The sequence below is a fragment of the Heptranchias perlo genome, chromosome 22 (genome assembly GCF_035084215.1).
Source record: "Heptranchias perlo isolate sHepPer1 chromosome 22, sHepPer1.hap1, whole genome shotgun sequence".
In the NCBI taxonomy this organism is placed as follows: Eukaryota; Metazoa; Chordata; class Chondrichthyes; order Hexanchiformes; family Hexanchidae; genus Heptranchias; species Heptranchias perlo.
The window spans coordinates 41979567-41999289 of record NC_090346.1 but is presented as its reverse complement, the minus strand read 5'-3'; the positions used below and the strand labels follow the sequence as shown (position 1 = coordinate 41999289).

The following is a 19723-nucleotide window of genomic DNA, read 5'->3' as shown; positions in this document are numbered from 1 at the left end:
GTGCGAGCCTGATCAGTGCATGTTAGCAGGCTATCAGACCGTGAGGGCCATCACTGCTGAGTTTGATCCTGTCCTCACTTGAATGTCTAACCAGGTATGTTTTCAGCAGGGATCACTGGGTAAGGTTCAGGAGAAGGAACCCCTGCTCCTTTTCCCCTCCCTAAAACAGGGGCGTGTTACAGCCAACTGTCGCACTCCTACCACTACAACAACAACTTGCATTTATATAGCGCCTTTAACATAATGAAAACGTCCCAAGGCGCTTCACAGGAGCATTATCATCAAAATTTGACACCGTGACACATAAGGAGATATTACGACAGGTGACCGAAAGCTTGGTCAAAGAGGTAGGTTTTAAGGAGGAGAGAGAGGTAGAGAGGCGAAGAGGTTTAGGGAAGAAATTGCAGAGGTTAGGGCCCAGGCAGCTGAAGGCACGACCGCCAACGGTGGAGCGACGAAAATCAGGGATGGGCAAGAGACCAGAATTGGAGGAGCGCAGAGATCTCAGGGGGGTTGTAGGGCTGGAGGAGGTTACAGAGATAAGGAGGGATGAGGCCCTGAAGGGATTTGAAAACAAGGATGAGAATTTTAAAACTGAGGCGTTGCTGAACTGGGAGCCAATGTAGGTCAGTGAGCACAAGGGTGATGGGTGGAAGGGACATGGTGCGAGTTAGGATGCGGGCCGCAGAGTATTGGATAAACTCAAGTTTACGGAAGGTGCAAGGTGGGAGCAATGGAATAGTTTGAACCCAACCACTATTGGGCAGAGATCAACTAACTCAGCAAAGACTGGCAAATCAAACCTGGGAACTTCCTGTTCTGAATGGATCAGCCACTCAGTGAATAAACTTGTTATGTGTTTCATTTTTTAATGTTTAACTTCAGGAGGCCAAATTTGCATTCCCAGCTGAACTCATAAATAGGCCAGTTGTACAACAGCCACGTATGGTTATGAAGGCACTTTGATTTAGCAGTGTTCACTCAATCCCCTCCAATAAAGTATTTTCTCTTTCCAGCCTGTAAAAGCTTACTTCAGAAAATTCCTTAAATTTCTTTAAAATACGATTACGTATTTTTCAAAAGGAAGGGGGATGGGATTGATTAATAGCAAAAAATATATCCAGCAATTGGAGAACATCTTGTGCGGAAAAAAATTGACTATTTTCAGAGCCTTCTTGAAGTAGACGAATGTGATCCACTGAATTAACCATCCTGAGGTTTTCACGGATGGTGTTTTATTTTGGAGGGGGGAGAGGAGAACACAGCTGATCCTGAAACTGCAATTTGACGATAAATATTTCTGAGTTAAAATGGAGGCGGGTGCGAACGTGTCAGGAACGCAGCATTAAAGGCCCAGCTCAGCTGCCATTTTAACCACACGTGCTAGGTGGGCAGGGTTAAAATTGGGCCTTAAATCTATGGAGGTAATCTATAGATCAGCACTTACTTATACATCCCCCCTTCACCTGTGAGTTTAAGTGGATACTATTTTGTCTTTAGAAGGCGGAGGTGATGTGGGAAAGTTAAATACAAGAGGAATAGAAACGTGGAAACATAGAAAATAGGAGCAAGAGTAGGCCAAGCGGAATAGCATTGAGATAATTAATGACAACACTTTCTGAGTTAAGTAAAACATACCAGACTCAACAGAATCATGTCACACAAGAGGTACCTAGTAACAACCAATGTCAGTTGTATGAGCAAAACTATCTATCAGTAGCACTCACCTTTTGAACAAACTGTTCCACTCTTGTCTGAAGTCCCCAGACTTCAAACTTGACCGTCACTTGTTTATATGAACACATGACGGGAGAGAGATCATCCCTCCAACCCTCCTTTAGGGGACCCCGTCCTGTCTTCACTGATGCAAAATACCTGAGGTCCTGTTGGCACAAGACATTCTGCTGTAGGTTAAACGTCAAATAGGAACCAATTAAAAGATGCACCATACACAGGCAATGCTTAAATCATCAGGCAATCTGTTTGAAAAATCCATTATCCATTATAAAAAGCTTTTAAAGGGCGAGTGGAAATTAAATAAACTGGATCAGCATTAGACAATGGAGAAGGCCGTTGCTAAGCTGATGATGTAATAACAGCTATTCCTTGTTTTTCCTCTGTTCTTGTCCCCCAGCATTTCCCTATCAGGAAGGTAACTCGAGCACTATGGTGGCCTTGAGTCCCCCATTATTAAGACATCAGCCATGTCTCAGTGGGTAGCACTCTCGCCTCCAAGTCAGAAGGTCATGAGTTCATAGCCCCACTCCAGAGACTTAAGCGCATAATCTATGCTGCCACTTCAGTACTGAGGGAGTGCTGCGCTGTCAGAGGTGCCGCCATTTGGATGAGATGTAAAACCGAGGCCCCGTCTGCCCTCTCAGGTGGATGTAAAAGATCCCATGATGCTACTTGAAGAAGAGCAGGGGAGTTCTCCCTGGTGTCCTGGCCAATATTTATCCCTCAACCAACATCACTAAAACAGATTATCTGGCCATTATCACATTGCTGTTTGTGGGACCCTTGCTGTGTGCAAATTGGCTACCTCAAGTTACTAGACTTCAAAAGTACTTTATTGGTTGTAAAGCATTTTGGGACATCCTGAGGTCGTGAAAGGCGCCATATAAATGCAAGTTTTCTTTCAAGAATGGCGCAAGGTGACATGCATTCCATTCCACCCCCCTCCTCCCATGTTATGACGGGAAGTCGTCTGCTATTTGTTTTGCATCTCCCAAATGACAGAGGTAAGGTTGGGGACTCGCTGTTTGGAGAGCTGCAACCTCAAACATTGGCCCCACCACTGGTCTTCCTCCTTCAACTGATCCAATCCGCAATCGATAAGCTGGGGTTGTAAATGATAAAAAAGAAAGATAATAAAAGTAAGAGATAAACAGTTGGACCAGACAGTAGTGATCTTTAAAATTTATTATTCATTCTCGGGATGTGGGCATTGCTGGTAAGGCCAGCATTTATTGCCCATTCCTAGTTTCCCTGAGAAGGTGGTGGTGAGCCTTCTTCTTGAACCAGTGGTAGCAATTTGATACAACTGAATGGTTTGCTAGGCTACTTCAGAGGGCACTTAAGAGTCAACCATGTTGGAGTGAGACTGGAGTCACATAGAGGCCAGACCGGGTAAGAAATGCAAATTTCCTTCTCTAAAGGACATGAGTGAACCAGTTGGGTTTTTGCAGCAATTTTACTGATACCAGCTTTCTATTTCCAGATTTTTTTTTAATAAATGGAATTCAAATTCTCAAACTGCCATGGTGGAATTTGAACTCACGTTATCTGGATTATTAGTCTAGGCCTCCAGGATTATGAGGCCTGTAACGTAACCACTGCGCTACCGTACAGAATAAAGGACACAGCAATGTGCTGAACAGCACTGACAGAGTTCTGCATTGCCTATTCCAAAAAGAAATTCTCTGAAATTCAAGCAAGTTGCATTCAGGCATAATTATCCACCTATAACAGAGCACTGCTCATCTCAATCAGACAGGCATGCACGGAGAGAGAAACAGAGCAAGAGAGTGAGAGAGCGAGATCCTGCCAATTATCCACAAGCAGACTGATATAAACAGGTGGTCAAGGGTACTGTAGTAGCAAAAATATGCGAAGGTACAATTAAAGGTACAGTGGCCTCATAAAATATATGTGCAAATGTAGAGAAAGTGAGAAAAAAAACAAAATCAGTGGTAATGTGATCTTGGCTGCACAGAACTGGCAGGATTTACTCCTCATTAGTCTTGGTGTCCTGGCCAATATTTATCCCTCAACCAACGTCACTAAATTCAGATTTTCCGGTCATGGTTGTGGGATCTTGCTGTGCGCAAATTCACCATACAGACTTTAGGGTACATAATTCTGCTAGAGGTCAGCTCATGAGCAACACCAGCCGAGTTCAGCAAACGGGTTTGCAGCCAGAGAGTGGTGCGTGAGAGATGAGAAGAAACTAGTAACAATTTAGAGACAATTTTGGGGCAATACCAACACAACCTTTCACAATCGGTCTGGTGAGAAGGCAAAGGAATCCTTAAAAAATGACGCAGGATACCACTAACATCCTTTGTGTGTGTAGGTTCCTTAGTAATCCAGGCAGGATCTGAACACTTGAAGCAATTATTGTGCCTGCGTCCCTCTACAGCCGAGGCTGTCAAGGGGTCTCACCTCCGAGCTCTTGTAGTAACGGTCTGGAATTTCATCATAAGCGATGTCTAGAAAACACACCTCGTGATCCGTGTGGTTTTTGTCCGAGTCAAAAATCTGCAGGGATAGGAAAGGAATTGGACGAGTGACTGAGCGTGCTCACATCATCTGTACCACGACATTCTTAACACTGGTATCAAATGGGGGCTTCCATGTCTTTTGGATCTGACGCCCTCCTGGATCTACATGGAGGAGGCAGTTGGATATTGGTGCAGCACGCACCTCTTTACAACAGGTGAACTGACCACGTTATACACGAATGACAAAGCTATAAATGGGTTTCAATGGTTGGGTCACCAGTTGTGAGAGAATGGTCTCACGCTGACTCTCCGTCACCTCCTCTGTTATCATGAATTGCAAACAAGTCGTTTTCACATTTTTTTTAAGGCCGTCTACAAAAACTCTACAACAAATAAGAGATGAGCTACAGCCTCTAGGTGCCCGCCCTTGCCAGTCTATAGTCAATGGTACCGCCATAGACAAGTGGGTATTTCACCTCCCGGGCCTCACCTGCATGCCAACGGGTCGGCTGCCCACCCGAGACGGGGAGAAAGTGGTAGCTGGCTGGCAGATGGGAGAGGATGTCTGGGCATCCTGAGGCTACCAGCTGGCACTGAAGGAAGGCCTGCAAGCAAGCGGGTTCAGTCATGGGGAGGGAGTTTCAGGAGGGTCTCATGAGAGGGAAAGGAAGCGGGGTGGGGGGGGGGACGTCTGAGATGCCTCGTCCGGTGCCAAACCGTAAAATCCAAAATTGGCAAGAACGGAGCGGGAAACAGAACCACGCCATGTTTACTGCTCACCCACTCTGTTCCCCGTCCTAGGGAGAGCTAATATTCCCTCCCCCCAATCAGCGTCTCTGGGTGCGGTCCACTGTTGGAGCCTTTGGGTTGACCTGTAGAATTTGTTATTTTTCCTGGTGCCAGAGAGAGGAAAGAGAACAGAAGCCCCTGATACACATGTGCCACAGACTTTGCCCTCAGTAGCTTAGCAGCACCAGAGCTTTGCATGAAGCACAAACACCGAAAATATAAGTCGAGGCATATCGATCTTCAGTGAGGAAAAACAAACAAGTCCGTTTAGAATAAATATGTGCACAGTTCCGCAGGACAGTGTATGTGGTGTAACGTGGTCTAATGCTCTGATCTGCACAAGGACTCACATGATCATTGCACCCGTTGTTGTCCTCATATTTTGTCTCTATGTAAATGGAGAATTTCGGCAAAAAGGAACACTAGGGAAAATGGAGGAAAAAGGGAAAAGTGATTAAAGAAATACACACCTCACACAATACACGTGAAATGCACTTCGGGGCAGTACTGAGTAAGTGCTGCACTGTCGGAGGCGCTGTCTTTCGGATGAGACATTAAACCATGGCCCCATCTGCCCTTCCAGGTGGATGTTAAAGATCCCATGGCACTATTCGAAGAAGAGCAAGGCTGTTCTCCCCAGTGTCCTGGCCAATATTTATCCATCAATCAACACCTAAAACAGATTATCTGGTCATTTATCTCATTGCTGTTTGTGGGACCTTGCTGTGCGCAAATTGGCTGCCATGTTTCCTACAATACAACAGTGACTACATTTCAAAAGTACTTCATTGGCTGTGAAGCACTTTGGGATGTTCTGAGGTCATGAAAGGCGCTATATAAATGCAAATTCTTTATTTCTTCTTTCTAATAGAATGGACTCAAGTGGAAATTGAGACAACAGACAGGGATGTGTTCGCTCTAGATTCAATGGGCTTCACTGCACATTGCAAATTAGAACAGTAATCAGTCAATTCACTTGTTCTGTTTAGCACTGAAGAGGTGGACTCATCAAATATGCCCTCCTGCAGCAGTTAACATTGCTCACCAATCAGAGGGAGCACATAACTCACTTTGAAAACTAACTCCTTTTGTTTTAGTTCAATAGTTATGATAATGGTGATTTTTGGTTATATTAAAATTAGAGCTAGGCCATTCAGAAGAGACATCAAGAAGCACTTTTTCTTGCAAAGGATAGTAGAAATCTAGAACTCTCTACCCCCAAAAAGGCTGTGGATGCTGGGACAATTGGAGCTTTCAATATTGAGATTGTTAGACTTTTGTTGGGTAAGGGTATCAAGGGACCTGGAGCAAAGTCGGGTGAATGGAGTTGAGGTACAGATCAGCCATGAACTATCTGAATGGCAAAGCATGGCCGAGGGGCTGAATGGCCTACTCCTGTTCCCATGTTACAGGGCGGTGAATTCAAGAGGTTTGTTAATGCCACCTCAACCCCATGAAACGTTACTGCCTTAGATCACACATTGTGGAGTGAAGAGCAACCTAAGATATTTCTGTTTTCTGTTCTCAGTCTTTTTGGCGGATGGAGTGTCCTGTCAGACAGCGGTGGATAGCAGACTTCTGTAATCAAATCACATGATTTGACAAGCAGTAAGACAGGGATTTATCTCACTACAGTATATAGTAGCTATGATATTCCCCTGTAAGCGTGTAACCTATCTAACCAACTGACAGCTGTACCATCCAGAGTGGAACCATGTTGACAGCTTTTCAGTTCTGCTCAATAAAGAACTTTTTTTTAAATATATAAGCGCAGAGTTGCAGGGAGGCAGGTATAAAAAAAACTGCGTGGGCTGCAAACAGGGGAGGGAAAGAGACAAGTGCGCCAAATGGTCAAGACGCCTATTAGTGCAAGCAGCAGGCCGATACGAATGACGTGAATATTCCCCGAATTGTGGGGGTTGGAGATTGATTTCTCGGATCCTAATGGCTCCGAGAAGCTTACAAAAGGAAAGCTTTCTAATTATAGTACGGACAAGGTTCAGGGACCTGGAATGTGCCTTTCAATCAGACGTTCTCCATGGTAACCATAACACTACGTTTGCGGAGTGCCTGTGTGACTGCCAAAACCGCCATATCTCACAGAATGATTGGTCTCAGCATTGGTCATGTGTGAATTCTGTTAATTGGAAGTCATGATTTTCGTATTCTAAAAACAGTAACGTTATTTAATGAAGCAACACCGGGTGAGACTCAAGACAGCTGCGGTTGGGGGAATGTTAATGATATTGGAAACTAGCTAAAATAATTACAAGTCAAATCACATTCTTTCACCAATGTCAATTTTTGTCTCTGAGCCCCATTTTCCCAATCAGATTATCCTGAGAAATAAAACTTTCTCTGACTGTTCTCATCACGGTGCTCAAAGTGGCCCAGAGTAATTCTCCCTCAGATTTTCCCACTCTCCCTGTGTGAAACTACCAAACCTCACCGTGATGCACAGCAGCACTGAGATCATGAGCTTACTGTGTGGTGAATCGGCCGCACTAATTTTAATCCTAACATGCTATGGCACAATGCAGAGCACCACCGCAATGATGGAATAGATTTTATTGTCTTTGCAATAAAATGTCATGCACTCCTAGGATTGCCAACTCTGGTTGGACATATTCCTGGAGGTTTCGTCACATGACCTCCCGCCTCAATGCTCTTCCCATTGGTCGTCCAACATGTCCATCCTCGCCGCACACCGGCTTTCCCATGGCCAATTGAAAAGCAAAAAGACTCTTCGTTACACGATTGGATGATTCTTGACTGTCAGTCAAACAGCCATTTTCCCAGCTCTAATATTTTTATAACAAATAAATGTTCAAAGAAAATGAGAAAAAAACACAAACAATTGTTTTTTTTTAATATCCCTAAGATTTTTCTCCTGGGCTGCTGGCAGCAGTGTCCTGGAGATTAATCTTCGATTCCTGGAGACTCCAGGCCATTCCTGGAGGGTTAGCAACCCTATGTGCTCCCCAATCTCTGGCATGCAAATCATATCGCACTCCCGACCTTCGATGCTTTGTGGAGCAATGTTAATAGGGGGAAAGAACATGTGGGTATTAATATAGGTGCTTCAGGTACAACTAATGGGGCACCATCCTAGTGTCCCCTACTTTTATTCTGCCATGCTCCCTGACAAGGACACTTCCCCTTTTACCACCAGGAGCTGTGCGGCAGATATTGGGTTGAAGTCTGATTATCTGCAGTGCTGCGCTAGCCAGCAGGGGTAGCTGGGAATGATCTTTCAATTCCAGTACACTTGGGGCTCCCTACAACAACTTGCATTTATATAGTGCCTTTAACATGGTAAAACATCCCATGGCACTTCAAAGGAACGTTATCAAACAAAAAATTGACACCAAGCCACATCAAGAGATATTAGGACAGGTGGCCAAGAGGTAGGTTTTAAGGAGCATTTTAAAGGAGGAGAGAGAGGTGGAGAGGCGGAGAGGCTTAGGAAGGGAATTCCAGAGCTTAGGGCCTAGGCAGCTGAAAGCACGGCAGCCAATGGTAGGACGATGAAAATCGGGGATGCACAAGTGTCCAGAATTAGAGGAACTTAGAGATCTCGGAGGGTTGTAGGGCTGGAGGAGGTTACAGAGATAGGGAGGGGTGAGGCCGTGGAGGGATTTGAAAACAAAGATGAGAATTTTAAATTTGAGGCATTGCTGGACCGGGAGCCAATGTAGGTCAGCGAGCACAGGGGCGATAGGTGAATGGGACTTGGTGCTAGTTAGGATACGGGCAGCAGAGTTCTGGATGAGCACAAGTTTATGGAAGGTGGAAGATGGATGGCCAGCCAGGAGAGCATTGGAATAGTCAAGTCTAGAGGTAACAAAGGCATGGATAAGAGTTTTAGCAGCAGATGAGCTGAGGTGGGGCGGAGATGGGCGATGTTATGGAGGTGAAAGTAGGTGGCCTTGGTGATGGAGCGGATATATGGTTGGAAGCTCATCTCAGAATCACAGCACGCTAATTAACAGTCAAAGTCAAGGCATACCTCTGATATGCTGCGATATCCTCGAGACCGCATACGCAGGTAGCAATTAAGTAATGAAGCTTGCAGCCTATGCTTTACACTCAATTAACTGTTGATAACCAATGTAATTTTCACACCACATATTTTATCACCTGTTGGGAATGTGATAAAACTATTTTTTTTTGGCCTCTAATGATGAGCTTAAGAATACATTTAACACAAGAGTCCTTAAACGCTTCTAGCAGCAGGCTATTTTGCCAATGATTCAGATAATATACTTAAAATACTGTCGAGGCGATAAAACTAAAGCAAAATGAACTGAACTGATAATGCTTCCGGGGAGCTGCCACATGCCCCTCCATGTACACATTAAACTGAAGGACTACATTGAATTGCAAATCAGGGAGGGGGGTCCCACTTGGTACAACATGAGACACCGCGGAGATCAGCTGCAGTCACAGCTCAGCCATTTCTACTTTAGCTTTTTGGCCGTAAGAATTTTCTTTTCTTTTGATTTTGCTCCAAATTCATTCATACTCAATATTCATTAAACCCAATAGGATAGACTGGGTGCCAATATCCAATAGTCACCAGAATACGAGGTAGGACTGAAATGTTGCCGCAATTCACCATTAGGGATAATCAACGGGCAAAGATCAGGGGCAGACATAAATAGACCAACCTGCCTATATATCCAGAGACAATGAATGCATCTCCATCACTCTTTACATATTAAGGGATTTTATTTTTTTGGGGGTGGGAAGTTGAACTTCGAACTCAACAAGGTGAGAGATATTATTACTAGAGATTAGAACATCTTCCCATTGAAGGTGTGTAACAAAGACTCCTACATGAGTTATAAAATTGACTAGTCCAGAGAAAAAGTTATTTTACTCTACCTTAATAATATGCCTCAACTCTAACCTCAGAAGAACACCTTTTACACCAAAGTAATATTTAACTAACGACAATATCCATCCTTTGGTCTCTTAAAATGGGACTGCCAATTTAGCACTGAACTACAGACAGTTATGGGCTCATGTCCACTGGGAAATGGGACAGGACATTTTCGTTCCTTCAATTCTGGCTGGATTCAAACTTAATTCAGTATTGTCACTAGGACAATTTATCTAAAGGTTAATCTAAGGCAAGTCATGGCAGCAGAGCTCGCACCCGTGATATGCTCCTCCTGCACTATGTGGTAATCTCAGGATTACTACCAGTGCCACGTGCTAGTGAGTATAGGAACAGGAGAATAGACCAGATGAATGCATGGCTGCAGGGATGGTGTAGGAGGGAGGGATTTAGATCCCTGGGACATTGGGACCGGTTCTGGGGAGGGTGGCAAATGTAACCCCACTATTTAAAAGGAGGGAGAGAAAAAACAGGGAATTACAGACCAGTTAGCCTAACATCAGTAGTAGGGAAAATGCTAGAGTCTATTATAAAAGATGTGATAACTGAACACTTGGAAGGCATTAACGGGATTGGACAAAGTCAGCACTGGTTTATGAAAGGGAAATCGTGCTTAACAAATCTACTAGAGTTTTTTGAGGATGTAATTAGTAGAATAGATAGGGGAGAACCAGTGGATGTGGTGAATTTGGATTTTCAGAAGGCTTTTGATAAGGTCCCACACAAGAGGTTAGTGTGCAAAATTAAAGCACATGGGATTGGGGGGGAATATACTGGCATGGATTGAGAATTGGTTGACAGACAGGAAACAGAGAGTAGGAATAAATGGGTCTTTTTACGGGTGGCAGGCAGTGACTAGTGGGGTACCGCAGGGATCAGTGATTGGGCCCCAGCTATTCACAATATATATCAATGATTTGGATGAGGGAACGGAATGTAACATTTCCAAGTTTGCAGATGACACAAAGCTGGGGTGGAATGTGAGCTGTGAGGAGGATGCAAAGAGGCTCCAATGTGATTTAGACAAGTTGGGTGAGTAGGCAAGAACATGGCAGATGCAGTATAACATGGATAAATGTGAGGTTATCCACTTTGGTTGTAAAAACAGAAAGGCAGATTATTATCTGAATGGTGATAGATTGGGAAAAGGGGAGGTGTAACGAGACCTGGGTGTCCTTGTACACCAGTCACTGAAAGCGATCATTCAGGTGCAGCAAGCAGTTAGGAAGGCGAATGGTATGTTGCCCTTCATTGCAAGAGGATTTGAGTACAGGAACAGGGATGTCTTACTCCAGTTGTACAGGGCCTTGGTGAGACCACACTTGGAGTATTGTGTGCAGTTTTGGTCTCCTTATCTGAGGAAGGATGTCCTTGCCATGGAAGGAGTGCAACGAAGGTTTACCAGACTGATTCCTGGGATGGCAGGACTGACGTATGAGGAGAGATTGGGTCGGCTAGGCCTATATTCACTAGAGTTTAGAAGAATGAGAGGTGATCTCATCAAAACATATAAAATTCTAACAGGACTAGACAGACAAGATGCAGGGAGGATGTTCCCGATGGCTGGGAGTTCAGAACCAGAGGTTACAGTCTCAGGATACGGGGTATGCCATTTAGAACCGAGATGAGGAGAAATTTCTTCACTCAGAGGGTAGTGAACCTGTGGAATTCTCTACCACAGAAGGCAGTGGAGGCCAAGTCATTAGATGTATTCAAGAAAGAGATAGATATATTTCTTAATGCTAAAGGCATCAAGGGATATGGGGAAAAAGCAAGAACAGGGTACTGAGTTAGACGATCAGCCATGATCATTTTGAATGGCGGAGCAGGCCCGAAGGGCAGAATGGTCTACGCTTGCTCCTATTTTCTATGTTTAATTTAGTGTATTGGTACCAATGCCCTGTGAGACAAATCACATTAAAGCCAGCACACTTCAATATTGTGTGATATACTTCTTGTTTGATATTATTAATTCATCCCCTCAAATTGCATCCATCACTACCACCAACAGCAACGTGTAACCACCAATTTATTTACAGTTCAAGTAGCATTTGTACATTTTACACATACATTCACTGATATCCTAGTAACAATTCCGACGGCTGTTCTAGAGGTGAACGGACAGCGTTCTAATCTGCCGCACTCCCCAAGTCAACCAAAATGTCCTAAACCTCTCTAGGTTTCCCTGGCCACTCACAGTTACCTGGCTGAGAGAGTAGACAGGTGGGCAGTTAGATAATCAGCACTCAAGGTTCAGCTACTGGTCTTGAGCTCAGGTGTTTATCTTCCTCAGCAAGATTTTTGTTCACTTTTCTTCCTTGCACTTTTTAAAAGAGTTTACCCACACCACACTCCACCCTGTCTGAGAGAATGGGTTCAAGAATTTCTTGCATGTCACTGGCATGCTGTGTAGTCTTTCTTTTGCCTTTCCTCTATAGATGCTTTCCTCCCTTGGTGGCACACATCATTACACAACTGAGGAAGCTGGTGAAAACATGACTCACGGAGAGCTTATTCGTTAGCAGGGGCCTGAGGGCTCTCTGTGGTGATCCATTCCTCCATCCTCCCTCTGAGGTAGTGTCTGGCCTCCACTCAGTATATCCCCAGAAGGCATGACTGAGATCAAGATCGGGTTTTGCACGTGATCATGATGAATGCCCAACCTGCCATTCCACGGGACATTCACCATGTTACCACCCACACAAAATGTTAATAATTTAATATTACTGAGAAGTTTCATTCTAAACAGTTGTTTGTTAAAGTCATAGCTCATGAGTGAAGGTAGACCTCAGTATATACAAGGTGTCACCATTCTGTCCTAAACATGCACATAGACAGCATAGACATCCGTCTTTTGGATGAGACGTTAAACCGAGGCCCCATCTGTCCTCTCAGGTGGACGTAAAAGATCCCGCGGCACTATTTGAAGAAGAGCAGGGGCGTTCGTCCGCTGTCCTGGTCAAAGTTTATCTCTCAATCAACACCTAAAACAGATTATGTGGTCATTTATTTCATTGTTGTTGTGGGAGCTTGCTGTGTGCAAATTGGCTGCCGTATTTCATACATTACAAGTGACTTTGCTTCAAAAGTACTTCATTGGCTGTACAGCGTTTTGGAACGTCCTGAGGTCGTGAAAGGCACTATATAAATGCAAGTCTTTTTCTTTCTTTCAATTCCAGGTTAAGCCAGCTTTGGCAGCAAGAGAAGAAGGGAAAACTGTCTCCTGTCTTCATCTGAGATTTGGGACAACTGAACCACTGAGAACAATGTGAGGGAAGATAAGTCCTGCCTGCTGGTCCTTTACCTAATGTAGGAGTTGGCATTTTACTCATAACTGGTGCAAATGTCATATATTTCAGACTGCTAAGATGTTACTTTAAAAATAACTGCTGGTTTCAAACTACTGCTGAAATAGGAAAAATTCTAAGTGTTAAAAATAAATAGGGAGAATGTGAAATCACTGTACAGTACCTGTGGAAAAATAGTCTACAACATCTGCTGGGAGCCAGTTTTGTTCTCTTCTACAGTAGCTTCCAGGCTAATGTGAAAAAGAGCGCAAACTGACCATCTGCAACAGGAATCGTCTCAGATTTCAGAAGATTAATCAACTAGACTCTGACTCCCACAGGCAATTGAAGAAGCAGCAACTTACCAAACCAGTGACAGTCTAACCTCAACAAATTTTTCTCTTCCAGAATTTTTTTTCCTGTTCCTAATTTGGCTCTAAAAAAATGATTGTATAATTGTAGCACCACTGCACTGCATGGGACTGCCAGCAGAGGGACCAAAGGGAGCCAAAGGACTCCACATTAGCAGTTTACCTGGAATTCTTTACTGTGGTCTTGGCTGATCAAGAGAAGTGGCTCCAGCACGAAGCCTTTGCTTGATAAATGTCAGTTATATATAAAAAATGACTCTTCCATTTACACCTCGTCTGTGGTTCAAAATGGAGGTGTCAATGTGATGCCAACAGCCTCTCACCAAGAGTATGTGAATGTATTTTGCAATGAAGCTGTGACAATGCTTTCAATCACTGGGACAAATAATGAATTGCTTCAGGCGTTTTACTGTATGTCATTAACAAGCGAGAACTAGATAATATTTTATACTTCAGCCACTACAAGTAGACTATTTTTCCTCCAACAGTACATTTGTTCTTCCAGTACCATCGATCTTTTGATCAAGGTGGCGAGCAGGCAGCCTGCCTTCAAGACTCGGCTCATGTGGTTGTGTACCCACCCGTGAGGGGTGACCTGGCCCTGCCCCTCGCTCTTTTCCTTTTCTTCATTTCCTCCATGAGCAAGCCTCACCTCTCTTGGCCGAGATCAGGATTTCTCCATGTGGGGAAAATGGGTGGAACCAAACCCCATCAATCTTCAAATCAGACTTTTTCCAATTGCAAACTGCTTACGTCCACCTGATTAGGCAGCGGAGGAACTAACTACAGATATCTGAGTGAAGAAGTCGACACAATGGATAAGTGCTAACTGATCGTAGCCTGCATGAATTTAATATTTGTGAGGAAAATGGAGAAACAACTTTTAAAATTAAACAAACCCAAGAATTCATGAATAATTGGCACAGTTACCTCACTGCCACAGGGTTTTTTTTTAAATCAGGGATGTTGCTGCCATCATTGGAATACATCTTAGTGTTTGTTAATTGTCACATTGTTTCCAGTCCTGTAGAACAGGACAACCAATCGTTGAGCATGTGTCCAGTTTTTTTAAAAAAAACTGAATATGGTCGGGTTATGGTGGTTTAGTAAGACCAGCTGCCTAAACACATTTCCAATGCTGTACAGGCCAGAAATGGAGGCAGATCAGTTCGAAAAAGATCCATGTCCAGACTCATACTTACTAAGCTCCCAGTGGGACTGATTCACAATAGACCGTATTTTCCTCACTCTTTTTAATTATAGTAAAAAAGACCGGAGTAAAAAGTGGGACAAAATTGGAATAAAGTACGAATGGATTATTGATCCATACTTCTCACTGCTCTGAGGATTCCCATCCCTCCAAGGATGGAGCAAAGAAGCCAGTGAAAAGGGTGGGAAAAAGCTGATGTTTACTTGTTAGGACCTAGTTACGGCCCTTAATGATGACCATGTTGTTGTTCGGACCTAGCTACGACCATTAATGATGACCATACTGTTGTTAGGACCTACCTAAGGCCATTAATAATGACCATATTGTTGATGGACTTGTTGCTGCACAGTCAAATCAAAATGTGACCATTTTATTCTTCGTCAGATTAGGTGATAGCGATTTAATGAAGGGAACATTTCCAAATATCACCAGGGCAAGTGAAAGAAGTGAGTAGCACACAGGAGGTTTCTGCCTGAGATCAAGGTTGTGATGGTCATTGACGGATATATAGGAGCATTGGAACAGGAGGAGGCCATTCAGCCCCTCAAGCCGGTTCCGCCATTCAATTAGACCAAGGCTAATCTGTATCTTAACTCCATCTACCCGTCTTGGTTCCCTATCCCTTAATACCCTTACCTAACAAAAATGATTCAGCAGGTGGTGAAGAACTAGGACAAGTGGACAACCCAAAAACTTAGAACCCACAGCAGGTCCTACCACAGGCCATGGGTTTGCTGCAACCTGGACATGGCAGAAAAGCAGTGCATGAGGAGGCACAGGGTTACCAGGGAAACCACCAGGGGTCACAAAAGATTGCAGGATTGTGTCAAAAGTTTGCCAGACTCCAAAGCCTCCATGGCAATAGAGGAAGCATTCATGAGAAGTGTTCCCACTGTGCCTAATGCCTGCATAAGCAATGTCTTCAGTGCAAACATCATTGGTGTTGCCACGTGCTGAAAGCAGCCTGCAGTGTAGACAACCAGTGATCCATGAGATCACTCATGTGGGTGATGGTACCATGAATCTGGGTGCTGGACTTCTCAGCACTACCTTCTAACACTGTCATGATGTGGAGATGCCGGTGATGGACTGGGGTTGACAATTGTAAACAATTTTACAACACCAAGTTATAGTCCAGCAATTTTATTTTAAATTCACAAGCTTTCGGAGATTTTCTCCTTCCTCAGGCAAATGTTTCAAGAGCTCCTTGAAGCCTACGCATTTATACATATTGAACAATACATGGTGTTTACAGACTGCCCCTGCAACTGCCCGTTGCCAAGGCAATCACCGTGTTCAGACAGAGAGGTGTCACCTGCAGAACCCCCGAATACACATTCAACAAAAAAACAAACAGGGAAAAAAAAGAGAAAAAAAACACAGAGAGAGGCAGAAACATCCGGAAGGCAGAGAGAGCCAGCAAATGACCCATTATATTAAAAACAGATAACATTTGTTCGCTGGTGGGGTAACGTGTAGCGTGACATGAACCCAAGATCCCGGTTGAGGCCGTCCTCATGGGTGCGGAACTTGGCTATCAATTTCTGCTCGACGATTTTGCGTTGTCGTGTGTCTCGAAGGCCGCCTTGGAGTACGCTTACCCGAAGGTCGGTGGATGAATGTCCATGACTGCTGAAGTATGGACATTCTGCATAGTATCCCCCACGATGACGGCATCGCTGCGACAGCATCAATACTCAACACCAACAACAGCCAATCTCCGGAAGCCATCCTACAACTCATCCGCTTCATCCTGGATCACAATGTCTTCACCTTCGATAACCAGTTCTTTACCCAAACACACGGAACAGCCATGGGGACCAAATTCGCACCCCAATACGCCAACATTTTCATGCACAAGTTCGAGCAGGACTTCTTCACTGCACAAGACCTCCAACCAACACTATACACCAGATACATCGACGACATTTTCTTTCTATGGACCCACGGCAAGGAATCACTAAAGAGACTACACGATAACATCAACAAGTTCCATCCCACCATCAAGCTCACCATGGACTACTCCTCAGAATCAGTTTCTTTCTTGGACACACGAATCTCCATCAAAGACGGGCACCTCAGCACCTCACTCTACCGCAAGCCCACGGACAACCTCACGATGCTCCACTTTTCCAGCTTCCACCCTAACCACGTCAAAGAGGCCATCCCCTATGGACAGGCCCTGCGAATACACAGGGTCTGCTCAGACGAGGAGGAACGCGATGGACACCTACAGACGCTGAAAGACGCCCTAGTAAGAACGGGATATGACGCTCGACTCATCGATCGACAGTTCCGACGGGCCACAGCAAAAAATCGCATAGACCTCCTCAGGAGACTAACACGGGACGCAACCAACAGAGTACCCTTTGTCGTCCAGTACTTCCCCGGAGCGGAGAAACTACGCCATGTTCTCCGCAGCCTTCAACATGTCATCAATGAGGACAAACACCTCGCTATGGCCATCCCCACACCTCCACTACTCGCCTTTAAACAGCCACCCAACCTCAAACAGACCATCGTTCGCAGCAAACTACCTAGCTTTCAAGAGAACAGCGTCCACGACGCCACACAACCCTGCCACGGTAACCTCTGCAAGACATGCCAGATCATCGACACAGATACCACCATCACACGAGATGACACCACCCACCAGGTGCATGGTTCATACTCCTGTGACTCGGCCAACGTTGTCTACCTCATACGTTGCAGGAAAGGATGCCCCAGAGCATGGTACATTGGCGAGACCATGCAGACGCTGCGACAACGGATGAACGGACACCGCGCAACAATCGCCAAACAGGAGGGTTCCCTCCCAGTCGGGGAACACTTCAGCAGTCATGGACATTCATCCACCGACCTTCGGGTAAGCGTACTCCAAGGCGGCCTTCGAGACACACGACAACGCAAAATCGTCGAGCAGAAATTGATAGCCAAGTTCCGCACCCATGTGGACGGCCTCAACCGGGATCTTGGGTTCATGTCACGCTACACGTTACCCCACCAGCGAACAAATGTTATCTGTTTTTAATATAATGGGTCATTTGCTGGCTCTCTCTGCCTTCCGGATGTTTCTGCCTCTCTCTGTGTTTTTTTTTCTCTGTTTTTTTTCCCTGTTTGTTTTTTTGTTGAATGTGTATTCGGGGGTTCTGCAGGTGACACCTCTCTGTCTGAACACGGTGATTGCCTTGGCAACGGGCAGTTGCAGGGGCAGTCTGTAAACACCATGTATTGTTCAATATGTATAAATGCGTAGGCTTCAAGGAGCTCTTGAAACATTTGCCTGAGGAAGGAGAAAATCTCCGAAAGCTTGTGAATTTAAAATAAAATTGCTGGACTATAACTTGGTGTTGTAAAATTGTTTACAATTCTAACACTGTATGAAACGAGACAAGTGACTGTTCAATATGGGCCTGCTGTTGTACCAACCTCCATTCAAAGCAAGTCCACTATGGTCCGCATCACGAGATAGACACAAATGAAGACCATTCAGCCCTGAGGCAGCAACACACCCTCTGCAATTAACACCGTGTCGATTTTGAGTCGGTTTCACAAATTAGAAAGTAGTCAATCTCCATAATTAGGTTAACCTCCACCTCTCAATTGATGCAATTACAGAGATTGATTGTCTGTGAAGAAGTAGATTATAACAATAAATAACTTTCATCGGAAAATACATCAGGGAAAGAATTTTAAGCACCAGGATGATGTACTTTTTTATAGGTTTTCAATATATTAATTTTTAATTCCTGATGAAACGATACTGTGAAACTTTGTGGCAAATGACATTGTAATAAGATTTCTAACTGAATCTTGGGCTAGAAAGCCTTGGATTAATTGAAAACTATCGCCGACTCTATACGCACAAGACAGCTTTCTATATATTAATTCAAGTGCGTGACTGCATCAGATTTCTGTAATAACCTGCATTGTAATATTGGTGAGCATTCAGGCTTAGTTAGAGTGGATTTAGAAGTTCATCTCTTCAAAATGTGGATAGTTCATAGCTCTAAAAGCTGCTAATGTGGCTGAAATAGTGGATGAATGCAAAATACATACACTAAATGATTACATCCTTCAAGCCTTCACTAGGGAAAACACAAGCAATATGCCGTCGATAGCTGGTGATAATCCAAGTATGATTAACAACTGATGTAAATGAGATGGATATCCCAAGCAGAGTAAAAATGGCTCAAAGTTACAAAATCCTTAGTGATGAATGACATTTACCCTAGGAGTTTAAAGAGATGACTGATGAGACTCGGGAGGTGCTGCAGTCATTATGAGAGAGTCACTGAATGCTTGGAAGGCCATGGTATATAGGAAACAAGCTAATGTGGTACCCATTTTCGAAAAGGATGGCAAAACTAACCTATTAATCTTGCATCAATACCTGGTAAAACAATGGAATCTATTATCTGTGTACAGAGCAAACTGACATGTGACATTAATGCTTATGGTAAACAGTCTGTCATCATATCCTAGTAAAATAGCCACAGGCACTTATGAAAGTAACCTACTCAATATCTAACTTAGGAACATAGGAACAGGAGTAGGCCATTCAGCCCCTCGTGCCTGCTCCACCATTTGATAAGATCATGGCTGATCTGTGATCTAACTCCATATACCTGCCTTTGGCCCATATCCCTTATTACCTTTGGTTGCCAAAAACCTATCTATCTCACATTTAAATTTAGCAATTGAGCTAGTATCAATTGCCGTTTGCGGAAGAGAGTTCCAAACTTCTACAACCCTTTGTGTGTAGAAATGTTTTCTAATCTCACTCCTGAAAGGTCTGGCTCTAATTTTTAGACTGTGCCCCCTACTCCTAAAATCCCCAACCAGCGGAAATAGTTTCTCTCTATCCACCCTATCCGTTCCCCTTAATATCTTATAAACTTCGATCAGATCACCCCTTAACCTTCTAAACTCTAGAGAAT

The 19723-nt window shown here is 44.1% G+C and overlaps 1 protein-coding gene across 1 annotated transcript in view; it reads right to left on the bottom strand.

Annotated features, from left to right (window-relative positions):
- The window catches only part of LOC137340703 (cytoplasmic phosphatidylinositol transfer protein 1-like), a 166286-nt gene that overhangs the window by 40951 nt on the left and 105612 nt on the right, over positions 1–19723 (bottom strand). The window contains exons 6-8 of the mRNA XM_068003380.1: positions 5363–5434; positions 4165–4260; positions 1728–1883 (exon numbers count right to left, since the gene is read on the bottom strand). Of these exons, the coding sequence (XP_067859481.1) occupies positions 1728–1883; positions 4165–4260; positions 5363–5434 (324 nt within the window). The remainder of the gene's footprint in view (positions 1–1727; positions 1884–4164; positions 4261–5362; positions 5435–19723) is intronic.